This window comes from Phascolarctos cinereus, unplaced genomic scaffold, assembly GCF_003287225.1.
Source record: "Phascolarctos cinereus isolate Bilbo 61053 unplaced genomic scaffold, phaCin_HiC Scaffold_1;HRSCAF=81, whole genome shotgun sequence".
Classification (NCBI taxonomy): domain Eukaryota; kingdom Metazoa; phylum Chordata; class Mammalia; order Diprotodontia; family Phascolarctidae; genus Phascolarctos; species Phascolarctos cinereus.
Window position 1 is genome coordinate 22,796,213 of NW_027555514.1, and position 18,231 is coordinate 22,814,443.

Sequence of the window (18,231 nt, forward strand, 5' to 3'; positions counted from 1 at the left end):
GGGGGCATGACAAAATGAACAGGATGCTAGGGATGGAGTTGGGTTCAAATCCTGCTTCTGAAACTTACTGTGGGACCCTGAGGAAATAACTTCAACTTAGTGCCTCAGGACTTTTTAACTAAGTAGCTTAGCCCTGGGCCTGGTGCACAGTAGGCACATGTTTATTAAAGGTTTATTGGCACATAATAGGCACTTAATAAGTGTTTATTGGTATACTGTGGGCACTTAATAAATGTTCATTAAATCCCAGACAGGTTGAATTTTGCATTATGGGAGGGTGTTCCAGACTTGGCTCTTGGCTATATGTGACCCTACGAAGGACATTTGCTGGAGTTCCAAATCCAATTACCCTTTAAAAAATAATGGAAGCTCTTTATGGCCCCACTGCTTTGTACACATCAGGTGATTAACACATGCTTTTTTCCTTCAATGTTTGAGGGCAGAGACTATCTTACTTTACTATTTGTATCCCTAATGCTTTGTATACAGTAAGCAATAAATGCCCCCCCCCAAGCTATTTAGGGGCAGGAAGTTTCATTTTCATCTGCTTCTTTAGTGCCTGGCTCTAAGTAGGTGTTTCATAAACGCTCGTTGATTATAGGCGATGTTTCCAGTCTTAAGTTATTAAAAAATGGCATCACATCTATTTCTCCTCAAGGAAAAACAGGCGTGAGCCTCAGAATCTTAACTCTGAGGGAGGCATCGTCAGGAGTGTGTGGGCTGCTGGCAGGTGCCTGCAGGGTGTGGTACCTCTGGGTCAATAAGATTTATCAAGTACCTACTTTGTGCCAGGCACCAGGGTGATACAGAAAGAGGCCAGGCAGTCTTTGCCTTCAAGAATGGCTTGGGATGCTAGGACCTGGGCTCCTTCTAATCCTGGCTCTGCCACGGGGTCCTCGGGTGCCTTGGGGACAATCTCCCTCTCAGCCTCAGTTATACAGGAGGTGGGTGGATGGACTAAATGGGCTCCCACATTGACATGGCTGAATTATATTTATGACCCAGAAGTGAGGGGAGAAGATGGAGAGGAGAAAGCAGGCCCCAGCCCGGGGCGCCCTTCCAAGAGGAGCCAGCATGCTTGCTGGGAGCAGGTAGAACAGGGCTTGCTGCTGACCCGCACGGCCAGAATAGATGGGCTGGGTGACCCCAGGCTGATTCCTTCCAGCTCACGACTATGTAAGATCCCATAAAGGACATGAACTGGAGTTCCAAACTGGGGCCCAGTATTTGGTGTCAGAGGAACTGGGGAAGACCCCAGCTGCACACCATGGCACTCTGGCTGGGCCTCTTTAGTCAGTGAAACCAGGAAAATCTTCAACCTTAAATTAGGTCCAGACCAGTGGAGTGAACTCCCAATCAAGTGAAAAGCCTTTGATCCTCAGCATAGAAGAGCCAGGGATTCTTGAGGCTGAACGGTGAACTTTCAGTATTAAAAACTCTTGGAAAGTGTCATCAAGTTCAATAATGGGCCCTAATTCTTGGCGAAGTTGGCTCTGAGAATGTCTGATCCCGCCTGGGCCTGTACCGGGCCTGGAAGGAGAGTGCGTTTGTCTGCCCAAGGGTGACCTCTAGTGGGAGAGCTGGTCACCGGGTGTTGGGCCTGGAAGGCTGTCCTCAGGGACCATCTACTGTGCTGGGCAGAGTGCTTTACAATTTATAAAACTATCGTTTCCCTTGCTCTCACAATCCATGGGGCCTTTTACTGTACTCCCCCACTGACACCAAAACACCCCAAAACCCAACCCACCACAAGGGGATAAAAACCGCCCCAGGAAGGTGTGTGATCTCACCTCCACTGTGGCAGGGTCTCAGATCCAGAACTGAAGGGGCATTAGAGACCGACTCCAACCCTCTTATTCTATGGAAGAGGTCCAGCCCGGGGTCAGTCAGTAATCAACAGAGGTGGTCCTGGCTCCAAGATCAGTTTTCTATTCTCAACAAACCCAAACAAACAAACAAACAAACAAAAACCCACAAAGACCAGGATTCAGGGATAAAATGTTTATTGTACCAAGCTTTTAATCATATGCCCATCTACAAGAGGCAAACAAATACAATCCACGTAAAAGTAAATGATGGTTAGTAAGCTTAGTAATGGAAAACATTCTTTTTGTCCACGGACACCCCACTCTCGCACCATCTCCTTTCCCCATCACCCACCTGGTCCACACAATGGGACCATGACATCTCCAAGATTAGTTTATAAACTAGGTCCTTCCTTCACCCCACTCTTAGACGGGGAATCCGAGGAGGTGGACACTGGCTCCGTGCCACTATTGGCCACGCTTAGCAAGGCACCCGATGTCGTCTGCCCGTTCACAAATGGGCACCCCCCCCCCCCCGTTAGCAGGAAGCGGTAATACAAGTCAACATCAAACCAAAGGTCACAGGGGGTCAGCAGATGGATACAAGCAGTGAAACAATAAACTGAATCACCAGGGTGCAAAGTTCTTAAAGAATCTGCCCCTTTCCATATTGTGTGGCTGTTGTATATGTCTAAGGTCTAAATGGACTTTATTTAGAGAGAGTGGTACCAGGGCCTGTCCAAAGAAAAAAATACTCATGTATAAAACCCAGAGTAAGATAGACTTATGCAGAAGAGAATCCACAAAACCCCAACCGCCCCCCACAATTAAGGTGCAACAGGAGACCCCCTGATCAGTGGACTGCCCTTTAAGGACCTTAAAATGCAACTTTTTTGTATGAATGTACAAACTTTTAAAAGGCTTCCCACCAGTCAAGTGGTTTGAAGTCAATTAAGAGAATAACAGCACGAGAATGGGTCCAATTTGGGGCATTTCATGTGCTTTTCACAGGTGTCCATGTTTCTGATTCTAAAATGCCCAGTGATATCTGGGATGGAATTTTTTAAAAACCCATAAAACATTCATCTACAATCATTTTCAGCAATAGCAAAAATAAAGAACAAATGTTTCTCAGAAAGTGATTGAGCAGACCCTGAATGCTTGGAGACATTCACACGTTTCCTTACCATTTGTCAGATGCTAGAGGGTGGTCGAAAGAAATAAGTCGGGTCCCCTGGCTGAACCCAGGCCCATTCAAATCCCAGAATGAAAAAAAATCACATGGTACATAATGTGCGCATTAGCGAGGCTGATTTCTCCTAGGTTCTGTTGGCTTCTGGAGTTACCTTAATGCATCATAAAGAATTTGTGGGAGATCTGAGCAGATAGCGATAGCCACCACGATGCCCAGTCTCTCACAGGGACTAAGGTGAAGGCTAACAAGCCAGTTCAAGATCGCCATGAGCCCAGAGCAAGCCTTCTGAAATGAAGACAGGCTTACACTGGTAGATGGGTCTGTCTTAATGTGCGTGATTGGCCATCCCTGGGTCTCAGGCGAACCCTCGGACTTTGTCTACCCCCTCGGCCCTCATCCCTGGTTGATAGAGCGACTGAGCTAAGGATGAGGAAAAGGCAGAAAGCCAAGGTCATCTTCTTAGGGCCTCCTTGACCTGCCATGGCCAGGTCATCTTCAAAGAATCATGGTTCCCTGGTGATGGAGGCCCAAAGGTCAGGGCTTCTCTTTCCACTTCAATCGTGCTAAAAATCACACCTGTAGTGTTTTCACAGCTTTGCAAACAGAGACACAGAGAATGGTTTGACTACTGATGAGGCCAAGGAGGAGAGAAGTGGCCTTGAATAGCAGGCATCACACAGGCCTGATTCTGCATCAGGCCTCCAAGATGGCCGTCCTGAAACCTTCTTTGGAAAGCCAGGCACACCAAGGGGGCTAGGCCCAGAGATGCTGAAGGCTTGTGAGTTGTAGCAGGCACAAGGAGAGATGCTATTTACAAGAAGCATCTTATTGGGTGACAACACAGAGCTGGGAAAGGCCCGAAGCAGGCTTAGAAGACTATTCTGGAAGTGGCGGTGGGTGGGAGGCATGCAGTTTTCTCAATGCTGCTCTGCAAATTCTAAGCCGAAGCAACATGGCAGAAGAGGCCTGGGGCCCCACATCAGCCCACTGCCGTTGCCACTGGACTTCCAAAAGAGCCAACCAAGATGCTCACAACAATGGAGGTGATAGAACATAGTTTAAAATGTCATTTTAAAAAAAACCGCATCCAACAGTATTACTAAAAAACAACGCTGGCCTTGTTATTAGACTGTAAGCTCCTTGGATGCAGGCACTGGTTTTTTGCCTTTCTTTGTAACTGTCTCCCTCCCACCCCCACCCAGGGCACTGAACAGAGTACCTGGCACACAGTAGGTGCTTAATAAATGCTTGCCGATTTGACTTGACTGCCCAAGGTAAAATTCTCACTGTATATTTGGTGCATTCAACAGATAAACGTTATTCCTTCTTTCCCACCCACCACAATAATGCTGGTTAATTGTCTTTTAAAAACAAAATTGCCCTCACCCAAAGACCTAATATTAATGAGTTTTAATTTAAAAACAAACAAAAAGAAACAATACAGTCCCAATCTCCCAAGCTACCACGATGGAGTAATTCCAAAAGATGGATTCAAAAATCCACAGGAGTGGGTTTTGGAGGTGCACACACACAGAAGACAAAGATGCACACAGACACACACACACACACACACACACACACACACACAGAGCTGTGCAACATTTGCATGATGGTGTTTTAAACACCCACATCTCGGCCAATGAAATGAGTCTCAAATCCATCCACCCATCCCCCTCCACCTGGGCTAGAAAAGAATGAACCTGGAGAAATCCACCAACATTCATGTGTGGAGTAAAACGTCACGCAAGGAGCGTCTGGCCTTCACCATCATTGCTGCCACAGCCTGGGGGTCGCTCGGAAAGGCAGAGGCTGCCCGGCACGTGGCGGTGTCATCTGTCAGATATGCTCTGGGTGGCTCTGGAGGCAGGAAAGCATCTCCTGGACTGGTCGACCTTCGTAGCAGATCTGATAGACGGCTGTAAACAAGGGAAACCTGGAGGGAGAGGAGAGGGGGACATGGTAAGACGGGCCATCCGGGCTAACGCTTGCATGGCACCTAGCAAAGGCACTCCGCCTCCTGAGCCTTCCTTTACACCTGTTCGTTCCCATCTGAACCAAGAGTTCTCATGGCACCAGTCGCTCCAAAGCATGCATCACCACTCCCATGTGACAGGCATGGACCGTGGGGCTGGGCAGAGGAAGGCTCCGCCCTCCAGCTGGCATCTCGGTTAAGCCAGTGGTTCCGAGTTCAGGTGCTTTCCACCATCTTCACTTACATCATTAGCCCTAATGAAGGGTGGTCTCTTCCTACATAATCTCAAGATGGAAGTCATAGGTGATATTGAAAACGGGTCACTGATCAATCCCACAACATTAAGTGCCTACTATGAGCTAGGCAGAACGCTAAGGCGTAGTACCTTACAAAGGCAAGGCTGAGACTAGACAGGAGGATGGGGACTGGCGTGTGACCGAGCTCTCACCAAAGAGCCAGAAAACGATCCAAGGTCGTGGGAGGGCACTAACAGCTGGGGAAGGGGGGAGGGAAGGGAACCGTTTCGTGATGTCATACAACCCGGGGACGTCCCCCAGCCTATCACCTTCGTGCTCAGTTCACTGTTGTTAAGAGCAATGGCATAAAAGTCTTAGCCTGGGATGTGTAACTTGGTTTCTTAAAATTCTGATAACTGTAATTCAATTTAGTTGTTTTTCTTTGCAACCTTAGGTATTTTATTTGATACCTGTGCAGACTGCTCTGAGAAGGGGCCCCTAGGCGTCCTTGGTCCCCAGTACAAAAAGGACCCTTGGGTCTGAAGTTTGGTTCCCAATCCTGGCCTTCCTCCTGCTCTCGACCTTGATGAGAAGAGGGCTCGAGTCACCTCTGTGACACACTGGATTGTTGTGGATAATACGGAAAAGAAGGGAATCTGCAAATTCACTTTGCCATCCTAGCTGCACGTTACTGAAAGATGTCGGGAGCCTTGCTTCTTAAAGAGAGCGCCATGGTGCAGCACAGCCCTCCTGGACTCATGAAATTACTGGTCAGAAGACAAGGCGGTGACACCCATTGCTCACAGAAGATCTAAACAGCCTGCCGATGGATGTCATGGAGCATGACTGTGCTCTGAGAAACAACGAGTGGGATGGATGTGGAGAAGCAAAAGGAAACCCACAAGGATGGATGCAAAGTGAAGATGGAAGAGCCAGGAGAAACATCACTGACAATGATGCTGATGGAGACGACAAAGACTGAACACACGCACACACACACACACGCGCACGCACACACACACACACACGTGCACGCACACACACACATGCGCGCACACACACGCACACGCGCGCGCGCGCACACACACACACACACACACACACACACACACACACACTGTCTCCCTGGCTGGACTGGAAGCTCCTTGGGGACAGGGGCTCTGTTTTTGCCTTCCTCCCTATCCCTGGCACTGAGCACAGGGCCCAGTACGTAGCAATCGCTCAATAAATGCTCACTGCTTACACGCTTACATGAAAACGTGACTTGGGTGCTGAGAGCTCCTGATGCCCAAACGTGGCCTCAAAGAAGAGAGGTGAGAAGACGCCTCCCCCAATTCTCTGCCGAGTTCCGGGGGAACTCATAAAACAGCCTTTTTTTGATATTATGGCTAGTTTTGTCAAAACTTTTTTCCTTCTAAAAAATGATTTATCATAAGGGCCCCCTGGAGAGGCATAGGGGAAGGGACAGCTTGAAACGTGAGGCAGTTTTTGAAAGGATCGATGACATCTATTTTAATTTCTTAAAAGAAGAGTCAGTCGGTAAGAGCACAAAGCACTCACTCCTTCTGGGACGCTCTCGTACAGGGTGAGGGAGAAGCCAAGGCAAAGGCCACTTCTCACAGGAATAAAGGAGTGAGAAGGACGTGAAGTGATCACTAGCCGCAGCCTCTGCTCTCCAGGACATCCCTGCCTGGGAGCAAGAGGAAGAAGAAAGACCTCGGTTCAAGTCATGCCAGCGCCCCCAGGCAAGAGCAGAGGCAGATCTGCATTGGGCAAGGGAGCTTCCTCATACCCATAAATCACAGACAAAGTAGTAAGGTCCACAAAGACTTGCAGGAGAGCAGGAGCGCCATGGCCGGGGTGGGGGGAGAGAAGGCTCAAGCCCCTTCCTCTCCACCTCTCGGCCCACCCCCATCAGTGGTAGAGGCTTCTCCTGGGCCTCCAGGGTTCCACCTTCTCCCTTCCGCTAACCGCCCTCCACACTGCTGCCCACGCTGGCCTCTTAAGGCACGTGCCTGGCGCCAGGCTCAAACACGTTCGTGTTTCCGTGCTGATTCTTGGATAAAATCCACGATTCTCAGTCTGGCATTTGGGCAAAGGTCCCCACAATCTGTTCCCAAACTAGTGAGGGCATGAACAGAGGCACGGCCCACTCGTTCTCAAGGCCAAGTGCTATGTTCAGGTAAACAGCGTGCGCTCTGGAGGAATTTAGCAGAGCGCAGATTCCCTGAATGTAGGGATTGCTTCTTTTTGGTCTTTGTGTCTCATCCCCAGAGCCTATCACAGCACCTGACAAACAGCAGGTGCTCAACACACGCTCGATGACTGACATACAAAGCACCGAGTAACATCCTTGCGCTGGCGACCCAGAGGGGGGAGACGCAATGCAGCCAATGGAATTACAGCCCGGTTGGACATCAAGGCGCCATGTGACGAAGTGGTGAATGGGGATAAAGACCATGGCCTCAGCTTCCCGCGCTTCCCCCGGAACCAGGAGTGCCAGAGCTGGGCCCGCGCCCACTGCCCTGCACCTCCTGAGAAGCAGCCACTTACTTCTCCAGGATGCCCTTCTGCTTGATGATACGATGCACCTCTGCGGCGGTCGGGGGGCCCTGGAGCTTCTGGCCATTTAGCATATCTCTCTCCAACTCCTCTATGCTCTGAAAAACCAAAAACCCAAGCCGTCACCGTGACGAACGCGGCAGAGAGGCCCCCGGCCAGGGCAGCACACTGCCCCTGGCCCGTTCTCCCACTGCCTTTGCCCAGGCTGGCTCGGGGAGCCAAGGTCAACTCTCCCCACCCCCCGGGGCAACGGCTCCTCTGGGGCTCCTGGACATCGGCCAAGGGAGGGGCGGGCCGACTACCTTTCCCGTCTTGACGAACGCTTCAGCGACTCTCCGGTTCCGGCCCGCGTAGCACGTGGTGATCAGGTCGGCCACGCCGCAGCTCTCCAGGAAGGTGGCGGTGGACACCTGCCCCTTGCAGAAGATCCTGGCGAAGGCGATCATCTCCATGAGCCCCAGGCGGATGACGGCGGCCTTGGTGTTATCTCCGCAGCAGAGCCCATCGCAGAAGCCGGCTCCCACCGCCACGATGTTCTGGGGAGGAAGGAGAAGACGCGGCGTTAGAGGGGCTGTGAACGATCACAAAGACCCAGCACCGGAAGGTCTCGGAGCCCTCACCGCACCGCACATGCTGCTGAGCCCCGTCACCACCCGGTCCTGTCCAGCCAGACTGGCCTCCCTTCTGGGCCTCACACAAGACATTTTATCTCTCACCTCCCTGATGTGGGAGCTTGGGCGGGGTGTGGTGGGCATAGTACTGGAATCAATCTCAGGAAGACCTGAGTTCAAATCTAGCCTTAGACTCTCAAACTTGCCCAATCCTAGGCAAATGACTTAACCTCAGTTACAATGCGGAGGAGAGAAGGTGGAAGCGAGATTGAAAAAAATATTCAAAACCAAGACTGCTCAAACACTCTCTCCTGCAGGAGGCTGTTAGCCAGTCAACACGCATGAATGAGTTACTAATGCTCACTCGGTGCCAGGCACTGGGCTGAGCGCTGGGGATGGCCCCTTCAGGCCTGGGACGCCTTTGTTCTTTACATATCCTCACTGAGGGGAGCACAGGTCAGGGGGCGTGAGGACAGCACATCCCACAGGGAGGGAGACCCCAGGACGCTGGGACGGCGGCACTAGTGACGGCGCGGACGCAGAGGCTGAGGAGAGCTGGGATCTGCCTGGACGGGGACAACAGAGGCCCCTGGGCTCAGCCCATCTTAGGGCAGTTTTTATGAATAGTTTTATAACTTCATTTCAAGAGATTTCCTTTGTAATCTCACGTATTTTATACATTTAAAAACACGACTTGGAAGTGGGCGTCAGCTCCTGAGAGCTAGGCACTAACTTAGCTTCCAAGCTCCATTCCACGGCGTCAAAGCTGGTGATGGACAAGGCCAACCCAGCCACTCGTCCCTTCCCCCCAGACCAGGAATTCCCAAGGGGCCCATGAATTCTGCCTGTGGGTCACGCCTTCCACACCCACCGGTGCGGTCACTGTGCAGTTGGAGGCTCTTCGGGATTCCTACTGATTTGGACAAAAAAGGATCTAACCCTCCCCCCACACAGAGCTCTCTCCCAAGTGAGGACTGGCTGGCCTTTCTGCACTTTGCCTGGGGGTGGGTGTGGAGAGAAGTGGAAGGAACTTGTCTGGAGAGGGAGTGATGGTGCTGGCTTCCAATGGGACCCGGTCACTTAGCACCCCCACAACCATCAATCGATGAACAAGCATGCGTGTGAGGGGCTCTGGAGGAAGAATGAAAGAGGTCTGACCTCAAGGAGCCCCCCACTTCTACTGGGGGGCCATGCGTGTGCACGTGCATATATATGTGTACACACACGTACGTACATGCCCGCAGACAGGTATGCACGCACGCGCACACTCCAAGCACATGCATGGTACACACGTGCACACATACACACACACACGCCTGTCTGATATAATGCACTATCAGTAATGTACTAGGCAATACATGAAATCCCTCACACCAAAGCCACACTGTCCATGCACAGACAAGATGAATGTAAAGACTCAGCATGAACAGAATGCCCAGGAGGCGGTCTAGGGGGAGATCCGGGAGGGCTTCCAGCCCCGGGTGGTACAGGGAGCTGTGTCTACAAGAGGGTGGCAGTGAGGCCCGGGGCAAAGGCAGCTGTGCACAGACACAGCCGTGGGGTGCCCTGGGTCAGGAAAGGGAGAGAAGGGGTGTTTGGCCGGACTGCAGAGTCAGGAAGGGGAAGAAGGCGGACCGAGGCTGGAAAGGCCCTGGCTGGGAAGAGCTTTCAACGCTAAACAGGGTTCGTGCTTCACCCTAGGGTAAAGGGGGCTAAGTGAAATCCTCGGGGCCTCAGCGCCCTCCCGGCTCAAAAATCTATGACTGGATCATCCCATAGACCATGCCGCCAGAAATATGAGGACCGTCCCAAAGAGTCTCAGGCACAAAGGGCCCACATAACAGTGTTCTGTGATGGCCAAAGTGGGTGCCCAGAAAACTCTCATGTGAATGTAAGGAAATATAATGCCAGACGTAGCTGGTGGCACAGCGGATAGAGCACTGAGCTTGCCATCAGGAAGACCCGAGTTCAAATTCAGCCTCAGACACTAATTGTGTGATCCTGGGCAAATCACTTAACCTCTGCCCTCAGTTTCCTTAACTGTCAAATGGTAATAATAATAGCATGTACCTCCGCGGATTGTTGTGAGCATCAAATGAAATAATATTTGTTAAAAGCACTCAGCACAGCGCCTAGTCCTAGCACACAGCAGGCGCTATAAACATGCTCGTTCCTTCCCTTCCTTGCCTGCTGTAAGAAAAGACATGAACAGAAGCTTGTTGCGGGTTTCTGCCCTTGTTCTCCCAGTGCTGGGCACAGCTGGCACTTAATCTTTCTTAATGGATTAGGAGGAATTCAGAGAACACGGCAAGGCTGCTATGACTCGATACGGAGCAAGGTGGTTCCGAGGGTGATCCGAAGAAGCTGCCGGATGTGACTACCAGAGTGACACAAATGGAAACCCCGCGGAGGGGCAGGAGCCCTCGCCCCCCTGCAATGACCACTCGTGGGCCAAGGGGGTGGGTGGGGCCGCACGTGCCCGTCCGCTCTGTTTGACTTTGTCCTCCTGGTTACAGGGGGACAGTGCAGACAGTCACAACGCCTCGATGGCTGAATGGGTGACAGCGTGGCCTGGGGGCCTTGGAAGCCACCCACCAGTCCCCCCCCCTGCACAGCCAAGGAAGTTGAGGTCAAGTGACTTGCCCAGGGTCACAAAGTATTAAGTGTCAGGGCCAGGATTTACACCCAGGTTTTCTGCCTCCAGAGCCAGGGCCTTTTCTGCTGCCTGTGTCCGTCCCCCCCCCTCACTTTAGAGGGCGCACCCCCCTTTCAGATAGAGTACCATTATCTGTGATCAGTCCCTAACATGCCTATTCCTTCTATCAGAGGCATCTGGCCAAGGATAAACAAACCCACAGGCCGAGATCTGGGGAGTGTTGGGCGACTGGCCTCGCAGGTGCCCCGGTGTCCGCTCAGCCGTGACAGTTACTGGGACACAGGTGGCAGCTTAAGTCTGTGGACTTTTCTGAGCTAAAATTATCACTCTTCCAGCAGGCCTCCCTGTCTGCTCTGTTTGCAAGCCACAAGGCTAACCAGCCTCATTCGAAGGTGGAATGGCAAAGTCTCTCTTCCAAACCCAAAGGGGAAAAAAAGAAAGAGGCCGGGCTTCCGGACAAACCCTCTGCCTGCCATGCCATGAGAACATAAGGACACAAACAGATCTTAAGGTATCGTATGCTCCCGAGGCCTTACCAGCCAACCCAATATGGTAGCACCCTCCCTACAACTCTGGTCCCGAGGGGAAGATGTTCTTGGTTCAGTAACACCCAAAGCGGCCAATGAGAGCTTCCCTCTTTCATAAAATACACGTGAGGCAGTGGAGGGGAAACAGGGGAAGGTGAGAGGGAATGAGGGAATCTTATTCTCATAGGATTTGGCTTAAGGAGGGAATAACACAGACATTCAATTGGGTAAGGAAATCTGTCTTACCCTATGAGAAAATAGGGGGAGAAGGGGACAAGAGAGCAGGGGGGTGATAGAGAGGAGGGCAGATTGGGAAAGGGGGTAATCAGAAGTAAATACTTCTGAGGAGGGACAGGGTCAAAAGAAAGAATAGAATAGATGGGAGGGCAGGATAGGATTAAGGGAAATAGAGTTAGTTTTTCACAACATGTCTACTAAGGAAATGTTTTGCATAACTGCACATGTACAACCTATATTGAGTTACTTGCCTTTTCAAGGAGGGTGGGTGGGGAGGGAGGAAGGAAGAAAATTTGGAACTCAAAGTTTTAAAAGCACATGTTTTAAATAAAATGTTTTCACATGCAACTGGGAAATAAGAAATACAGGAAATGGGGGTACAGAAGTCTATCCTGCTCTACAGGAAAATAAAAGGGGAAGGGGATAAGAGAAGGGAGGGGGGAGAGATAGAAGAGAAGGCAGACCAGGGGAAAGGGTATTCAGAATGCATGCCATCTTGGGGTGGGGGGAAGGGTGAGAAATTTGGAACGCAAAAACTTGTAGAAGTGAATATTGAAAACTAAAAATAAATAAATTTATATTAGTAAAACAAAAAATAAAATAAAATAAAATAAAATACATGTGAGGAACAGCTGGAGGAACAGGGTGGGCAGAATGCAGAAAGAACTCTGGACCAAAAGGGAAGAAGATGGCACGGAATGAAAGCCTGGACCCAGCTCTGGAGGACCCTGAAGGAGCCATTAGTTTCCATAGCTGAAGAGTTCAGACTATTTACTGGGAATGTCCCTCTCAGCTCTGACCCTGGTTCTCAAGGTCTGGTCTGGAGCTAACATCCATGGCCCTATAGGCTTGGCATGGCTCTAACATCTTTTGTTCTAAAAGTTTCCCTTGACTCTGAGCTCTGACCTTGATGTTCCAAAGGTCCCTCTCACTGTGGTTTCTCCGTTACCCAGAACACAAGCCTGCAGGAATCACTGTTACCCAGTGAGTTTCCCAGGCCCATTCTGGGGGGGCCCATAAAGGCTTCTCACCGACTTTCTTCCTTCCAGAAACTCCCTCTGCATAATGGTAGTCAGCATACACCCACTTCCAGGCTCTTTGCCAGCAAACATTTCTTGTCTATTTCAAGTCCGAACATGGGCTGTCCCTGTGATAGCTGACAGCTGGAGATCGCAGGAGCCCCCTCAGACCCAGCCAGGATTTCACCAGGCTCCAGCTACACACAGCACTCATCGTCAGCCTTGGGGTTTCCAGGCCAGCCACTGGGCAATTAGGCGCTTTCCAATGTCAACGGTGCCCCGCTGTTAAGCGGTCATTACCTTAATGAAGCACCATTAAACAGACATTTAGAAAAGGGCCCAACAAAAGTCCAGTCGCCTGAGCTAGTGTTTAAATGGCGGCGCTGCCGACGTGGCAGGGCACGCATCCCCCTACACAAGCAGAGAGACAGGGAGAGAGGCTGGCCAGGGGCCAAGACCTGCCTTAGCTTCAATTCAACGCTTTTCAATTTGCACAGGGGAGGGGTCTGAACACCTATGCTGGTTGTGCCAGGAACTGGTTTTTCTATTCCTCCTGCCCTGAGCCCCCATTCTTCCTCCCCACCCCACCAAAAAAAGAAAAAAAAACAGAAACCAGCCAGGAAGTAGAGTTCTCATTTCTTGGAAGATCAAGGGTAGGACTTTTGGGAATGATGGTAAAGCAGGTACAGAATGAGGCATAGGCTGATCACTGTCCCCCGTAGCCAATGTATTTGTTTTACTTAATTCTACTTTGTTAGAAGACAGAATTCTATTTAGGGAAGTGATAATAATGCAAAAAAAAAAAAAGAATGAAAACCATTACCAACAGGCAAGAGGCAGGTTTCATTTTCTGTCCTGTTACACCCTGAGGGCCTGGAGTATCACCCACTTATTTTTAAGAACCCCAGTCTGACCTACAAAACGATTGTCGGGCTGCATCTGCAATGTCTTCATGCCTCCCTGCGTCCAGGAATCAGCTTTACCTTGAGCGCTCCGCATAGCTCTACTGTGTCTGCGTCGTCCACGACGGTGATTCGGAAATTCGGGGTCTGGAGGAGTTCCTTGAAGAGAAGCCCGTTCTCCAGAACCTTGCTGCCTGTTATCGAGGGGCAGAGGGAAAAAAGACATTAACAACCAAGACTTATCTTTTCTGTTTGTTTGTTTTTGTTAAGAATAAAATTTCCCCATGATCTCTGTTTGAAGGAAAAAACACAAAACTCTTGTAACAAATAACATAGAGTTTTAGAAATCTTTAAAGCATATTGACATTCATGTACAAGTTCTAGATTTAAAATGTTGGGGGGGGGTTCCCCACCATCCTGTTGCTGAATGTTTCCTGCTGAACAGTTCAAACAGTCTGTACAGTCCCCATGGATGGCAAGTCTCTGCTTCTGAAGCCAATGACAAATAATGCCAAGTAGAGGGTTACTGAGGTGCCTTAAGGAGTTAAAAAATGTTACTGAGTTAGAAATGGCAGAGGAGAGAAGGGAAGGCCAGAGCAAAGCCTGGATGGCCAGGGTGTGTGTGTGAAAACCCCTGCAGAGCCCTGCAATATGGAACACGGGACAACGGGAAGGAATGAGGGGAGGCTTTCTGAGAGGTGCCACTGCACTGCTGGGTTCTGAGGAGGGAAGGACGAAGAATAGGCCCGAGGGAGGCAAAGGCTCTCTCCTCTTTTCAGCCCCCAAGCTATAATCAAATCAACACTGTCTTGTATTGCCAAGGGGGTGACATCTGCGGTGACTTTCCAAGCCCAAATGCCTCCTCCGCTTAGGGGTGGTCACCCCCATCAGAACATAAGATCCCCAGGGCTTGGCACATTGCAGGGAATGCTCCTTCATTCATTTCAGCTGCTTAATCACGGACGCAGCTTAACTGCTAAGTCTCGATGTTCTGGTCTGTGAAATGGAATATTATACCTGCCCTATTTACCTCCCAGGGCTGCTGGGACAGTGAAATGAGACGCTCTTTCTCAAGCAGCTGGGAGACCTTAAACTGCTACCCGAATACAAACTACCACCCTCATCATCACTTAGGAGGCGGGCACAGAGCTGTCCACGAGAGCCCTCCTCCACTGAGGTGTGACTGTCTCACTGAGGTGGCCGAGGGTTCTCCAAAGAGAGGTCAGGGGAGCAGGTAGGTCCTACTGACCAGGGGGGCCTCAAGCATGGACTGAGCTCGGTGTGATGATACCAACGTTTGCATTAATTAAGCACCTACTATGTGTCAGACACAGGAGACTGCAATACAAAAACCCCCGAGATAGCTTACATTCTATTGGGTGTAAAAACATTTACAGAGAAAAGGAATACTAGCCATGTCTAGAGAAATGGCATTTGCACCTCGGGTTAGGGGGGAGTGAAGGGAGAAAACTCAAACATGAGCTGAGATTTGAAGGGATTTTATGATAATGAGAGCTCATACATGTATCAAGCACTTTATACATGTCATCTCATGGGATCCTCACAACAACCCTGGCAGGGAGATGCTTCGAATTTTAGAAATGGGGAAACTGAGGCAGGCAGTTCCGAGCTTTGCCCGCACCCCACAGCCAGTAAGTGTCTGAGGTTGGGCTGCATTCTGGGGAAAGGTGGGGGGTGCCTGAGCCACCCGCCCTCCCCATTCTTCTCACGGCCCCCCTTTCTTCCTTCAACACGCACTAGATGTGGCACACCAGGCTTTTCCTGATGTCCTCAGTCACCGGTGCCCTCTCTCTCCCTACAGGTTTGCTCTCTGCCTTTCTCTGTACTCCTCCTCTTCATCTTCACTCCAGAGAAGCTATGAGCAGATGTGCTGGTCCCACTCCGGGTTGGGGGAGACCCCCACCACGTCTGGCCCCACAGAGTAACGGATCTGACCTCAGCCAAGCCAGTGGACCTCGGAGCCTCGGTCTCCTCAGAGGTAGAAGAGGATTCTCTGCATGTTCTACTGCCTGGGGGTCTTCCCGAGAAGGGGCTTTGTGACTCAGACTTTCAACAGTGCGGGCCAAGAAAACCAAACCATCCCCTGGGAAACAACCGTTCCTCAGCAGGGCTCTTCTTTCACGTTTATTCCCTCTCACTGAACACCAAGTCCTGCCAGAGTCTCTGTTCTCTAAACCCGAGGACGCGTCCACAAGGACGAGTGAGGGGTTCGCAGCCATGGCGCTGCTCTGCTCACGAAGCTTCCCAGCCTCCTCGGCTGCAGAAGGAGATACAAACTCCTCTTTGGCATCTAGAATCTGCCCCAACCCGCCTCTGGCCTCCCTTGCAGACTTGTTCCCACAGCTCCCCAGTACCCACTCTCCCTCCTGGCCCAAAAGCCCAATCCCTCCCCAGGAGATGCCTTCGTCCTGGGGGTCCTGGCCTGAAGCGTCCTCCCCCTAGCATCTGCCTCAGAGAACCCGGAGCTTCTGTAAAGGCGGGGCTCCAGCACCTTCTCAACCAGGTTGATCATCGTCTCCCCTAGATCCCAGAGGCTGTTCAGTCACTGTAGTTGCATCTGACTCTGTGTGACCCCATTTGGGGTTTTTCTTGGCAGAGAAACCAGAATGGTTCACCATTTCCTTATTCAGTTGATTTTACAGATGAGGAAACTGAGGCAAACAGGGTTCAGTGATTTGTCCAGGGTCACCCAGCTAGGAGGTGTCTGAGGCCAGATCTGAGCTCAGGAAGCTGAGTCTCCCTGATTCCCGGCTCCATGCTCTACCTACTGACCCACCTGGCTTCTAGTTACTAGCGTTTCCCTTCAAAATTACCTTGTAGTAACCATGTGTCGTCATATTGTTATTTTCACTGATCTGCGTCCGTGTTTCCCTCCACAGAATGTACGCTCCATGAGGGGAGGGACTGCTTCCTTTGGGGCTTTGTATTTCAGTGCCTGGTATACTGCCTGGCATGCAGTAGGTGCTCAATAAATGCTTATCGAATGAACAGAGAGGGAGGGCAGTAAGAAGGCACCCGCCTTGGCCGGCTCAGGAGGTCCCCCTCCCACTTGGGGCTGTCTCTGGCCTATCGTTGTCCCCCCGCCCCAGTCACCTCCTTTCCCCGGACTCCCCTTATACCCCTGCCCACAGAACAACTGGAATTCCAGGGCCGGTCTGTGCCTTGCTAGTTGGCAGCTGACCCATGCCACAGGAAGGGGTCTCTGGACCACCCCCCATAACAAATGTCGGTGACAACAGCATTCTAGGGTCCAGACCCTGCCTCAAGTACCAGGAGGGCAACATTTTATTATGCAAAACTAATGGTGGGAGGGAGGGAGGGAGAGGGCCCAGACCCAGAATCCCAAGGTCAGGCAGCAGAGGAAAGACCCACAGATGGCAGCAAGCATCAGAGCCTCCTCCAGGGCAGGCCAGCCTGGGGACCTGCGGAAAGCAGGAGGAGTAAGGGCTGAAGGGGACTGGGGGAGGGAGGAGGAAAAGCATCGGCTCAGAGCAGACTGAGATCAAAGCCAGGCGCCCCAGGCCACGAATAATCACCCTGCCGGACAGGTTACCCCAGTTTTCTAGGCCAGCGAAGACTGCACAGTCTGGCAGGGCCACTGGTTGTCTTCACCTTGACTGCTCCCAGAGTTGGACCCGGGCCCATCGGCTAGCCTGGGTTCATCATCCAGGCAATGCAATGGGTTTGCATAATGGGAGGCATCCTGGGAGGCGGTGCCCAGGCATGGGCTACCTTCAGGGTTAGTGTTGTTATGAGGTCGGTATTTCTTAAAAGCCTTTGGGACCTTTGGTAGGTTGGGCTGGTGCAAATGGGCTCTGGCCTTGGATTTGGGAGCCCTCTCCATCCATCCATCTCTGCCCCACACTAAGCAAGGGCCAGATCTGGAGGGGGGAAAATCTGAGTTCCAATCCTCCCTCTGACACATACTGGCTGTGTGACCCTGGTCAAATCATTTACCCCCTAGGGGGCTAAAATGCAGAGCAAGAAAGGGGCTGGCCTGATGTAGGAAGGCTACAGGAGGAGCTCCCTGTGCCAGTGAAATCCCAGGTCCAATATACTTAGGCCATCAAAATAAAATCAGTTACAACTCATGTTGATTGAAAACAGTAACCTCCCTGTTCTAAGCTTCCCTCTGGCCTGACTCCTCAAAGCAAACAGCCCCTGCCTGTCACAATCTCAAGCTCCCACCCCCAGGCTGGTCAGGACCAGGCTGATGACAAGGCTTTATTCTCCTCCAACACTCAAGGCCACGGGCTCCAGGCCCAGCAGGCCCCTCCAGGTGGCCGGGCCTGAGGCCCTCTCCTCTCAGCAGACCCTGCCCTTCCCCTCCAAAGGCTCCTGCTCTAAGGACGTGGTGCTGGGGCAGGAAGAATGAGACTTTGAGGCCCTTTGAAAACGCCAAGTTTCACAATCCAGGCAGGTCCAGGCAGGGTCACAGGTTATAGATTAGAGCTGGAAGGGACCTTAGGATCCAGCCCCTTCATTTTG

General features: G+C 51.3%; 1 protein-coding gene across 2 annotated transcripts in view; it reads right to left on the reverse strand.

The window, feature by feature from the left end:
* Positions 1-1,986: 1,986 nt before the first annotated feature.
* The window catches only part of GPD1L (glycerol-3-phosphate dehydrogenase 1 like), a 40,658-nt gene continuing 24,413 nt past the window's right edge, over positions 1,987-18,231 (reverse strand). For both annotated transcript variants that reach the window (XM_020993329.2, XM_078151248.1), the window contains exons 5-8: positions 13,804-13,916; positions 8,073-8,306; positions 7,762-7,868; positions 1,987-4,933 (exon numbers count right to left, since the gene is read on the reverse strand). In XM_020993329.2, coding sequence (XP_020848988.1) covers positions 4,837-4,933; positions 7,762-7,868; positions 8,073-8,306; positions 13,804-13,916 — 551 coding nt within the window. In that variant the 3' untranslated portion in view covers positions 1,987-4,836. The remainder of the gene's footprint in view (positions 4,934-7,761; positions 7,869-8,072; positions 8,307-13,803; positions 13,917-18,231) is intronic.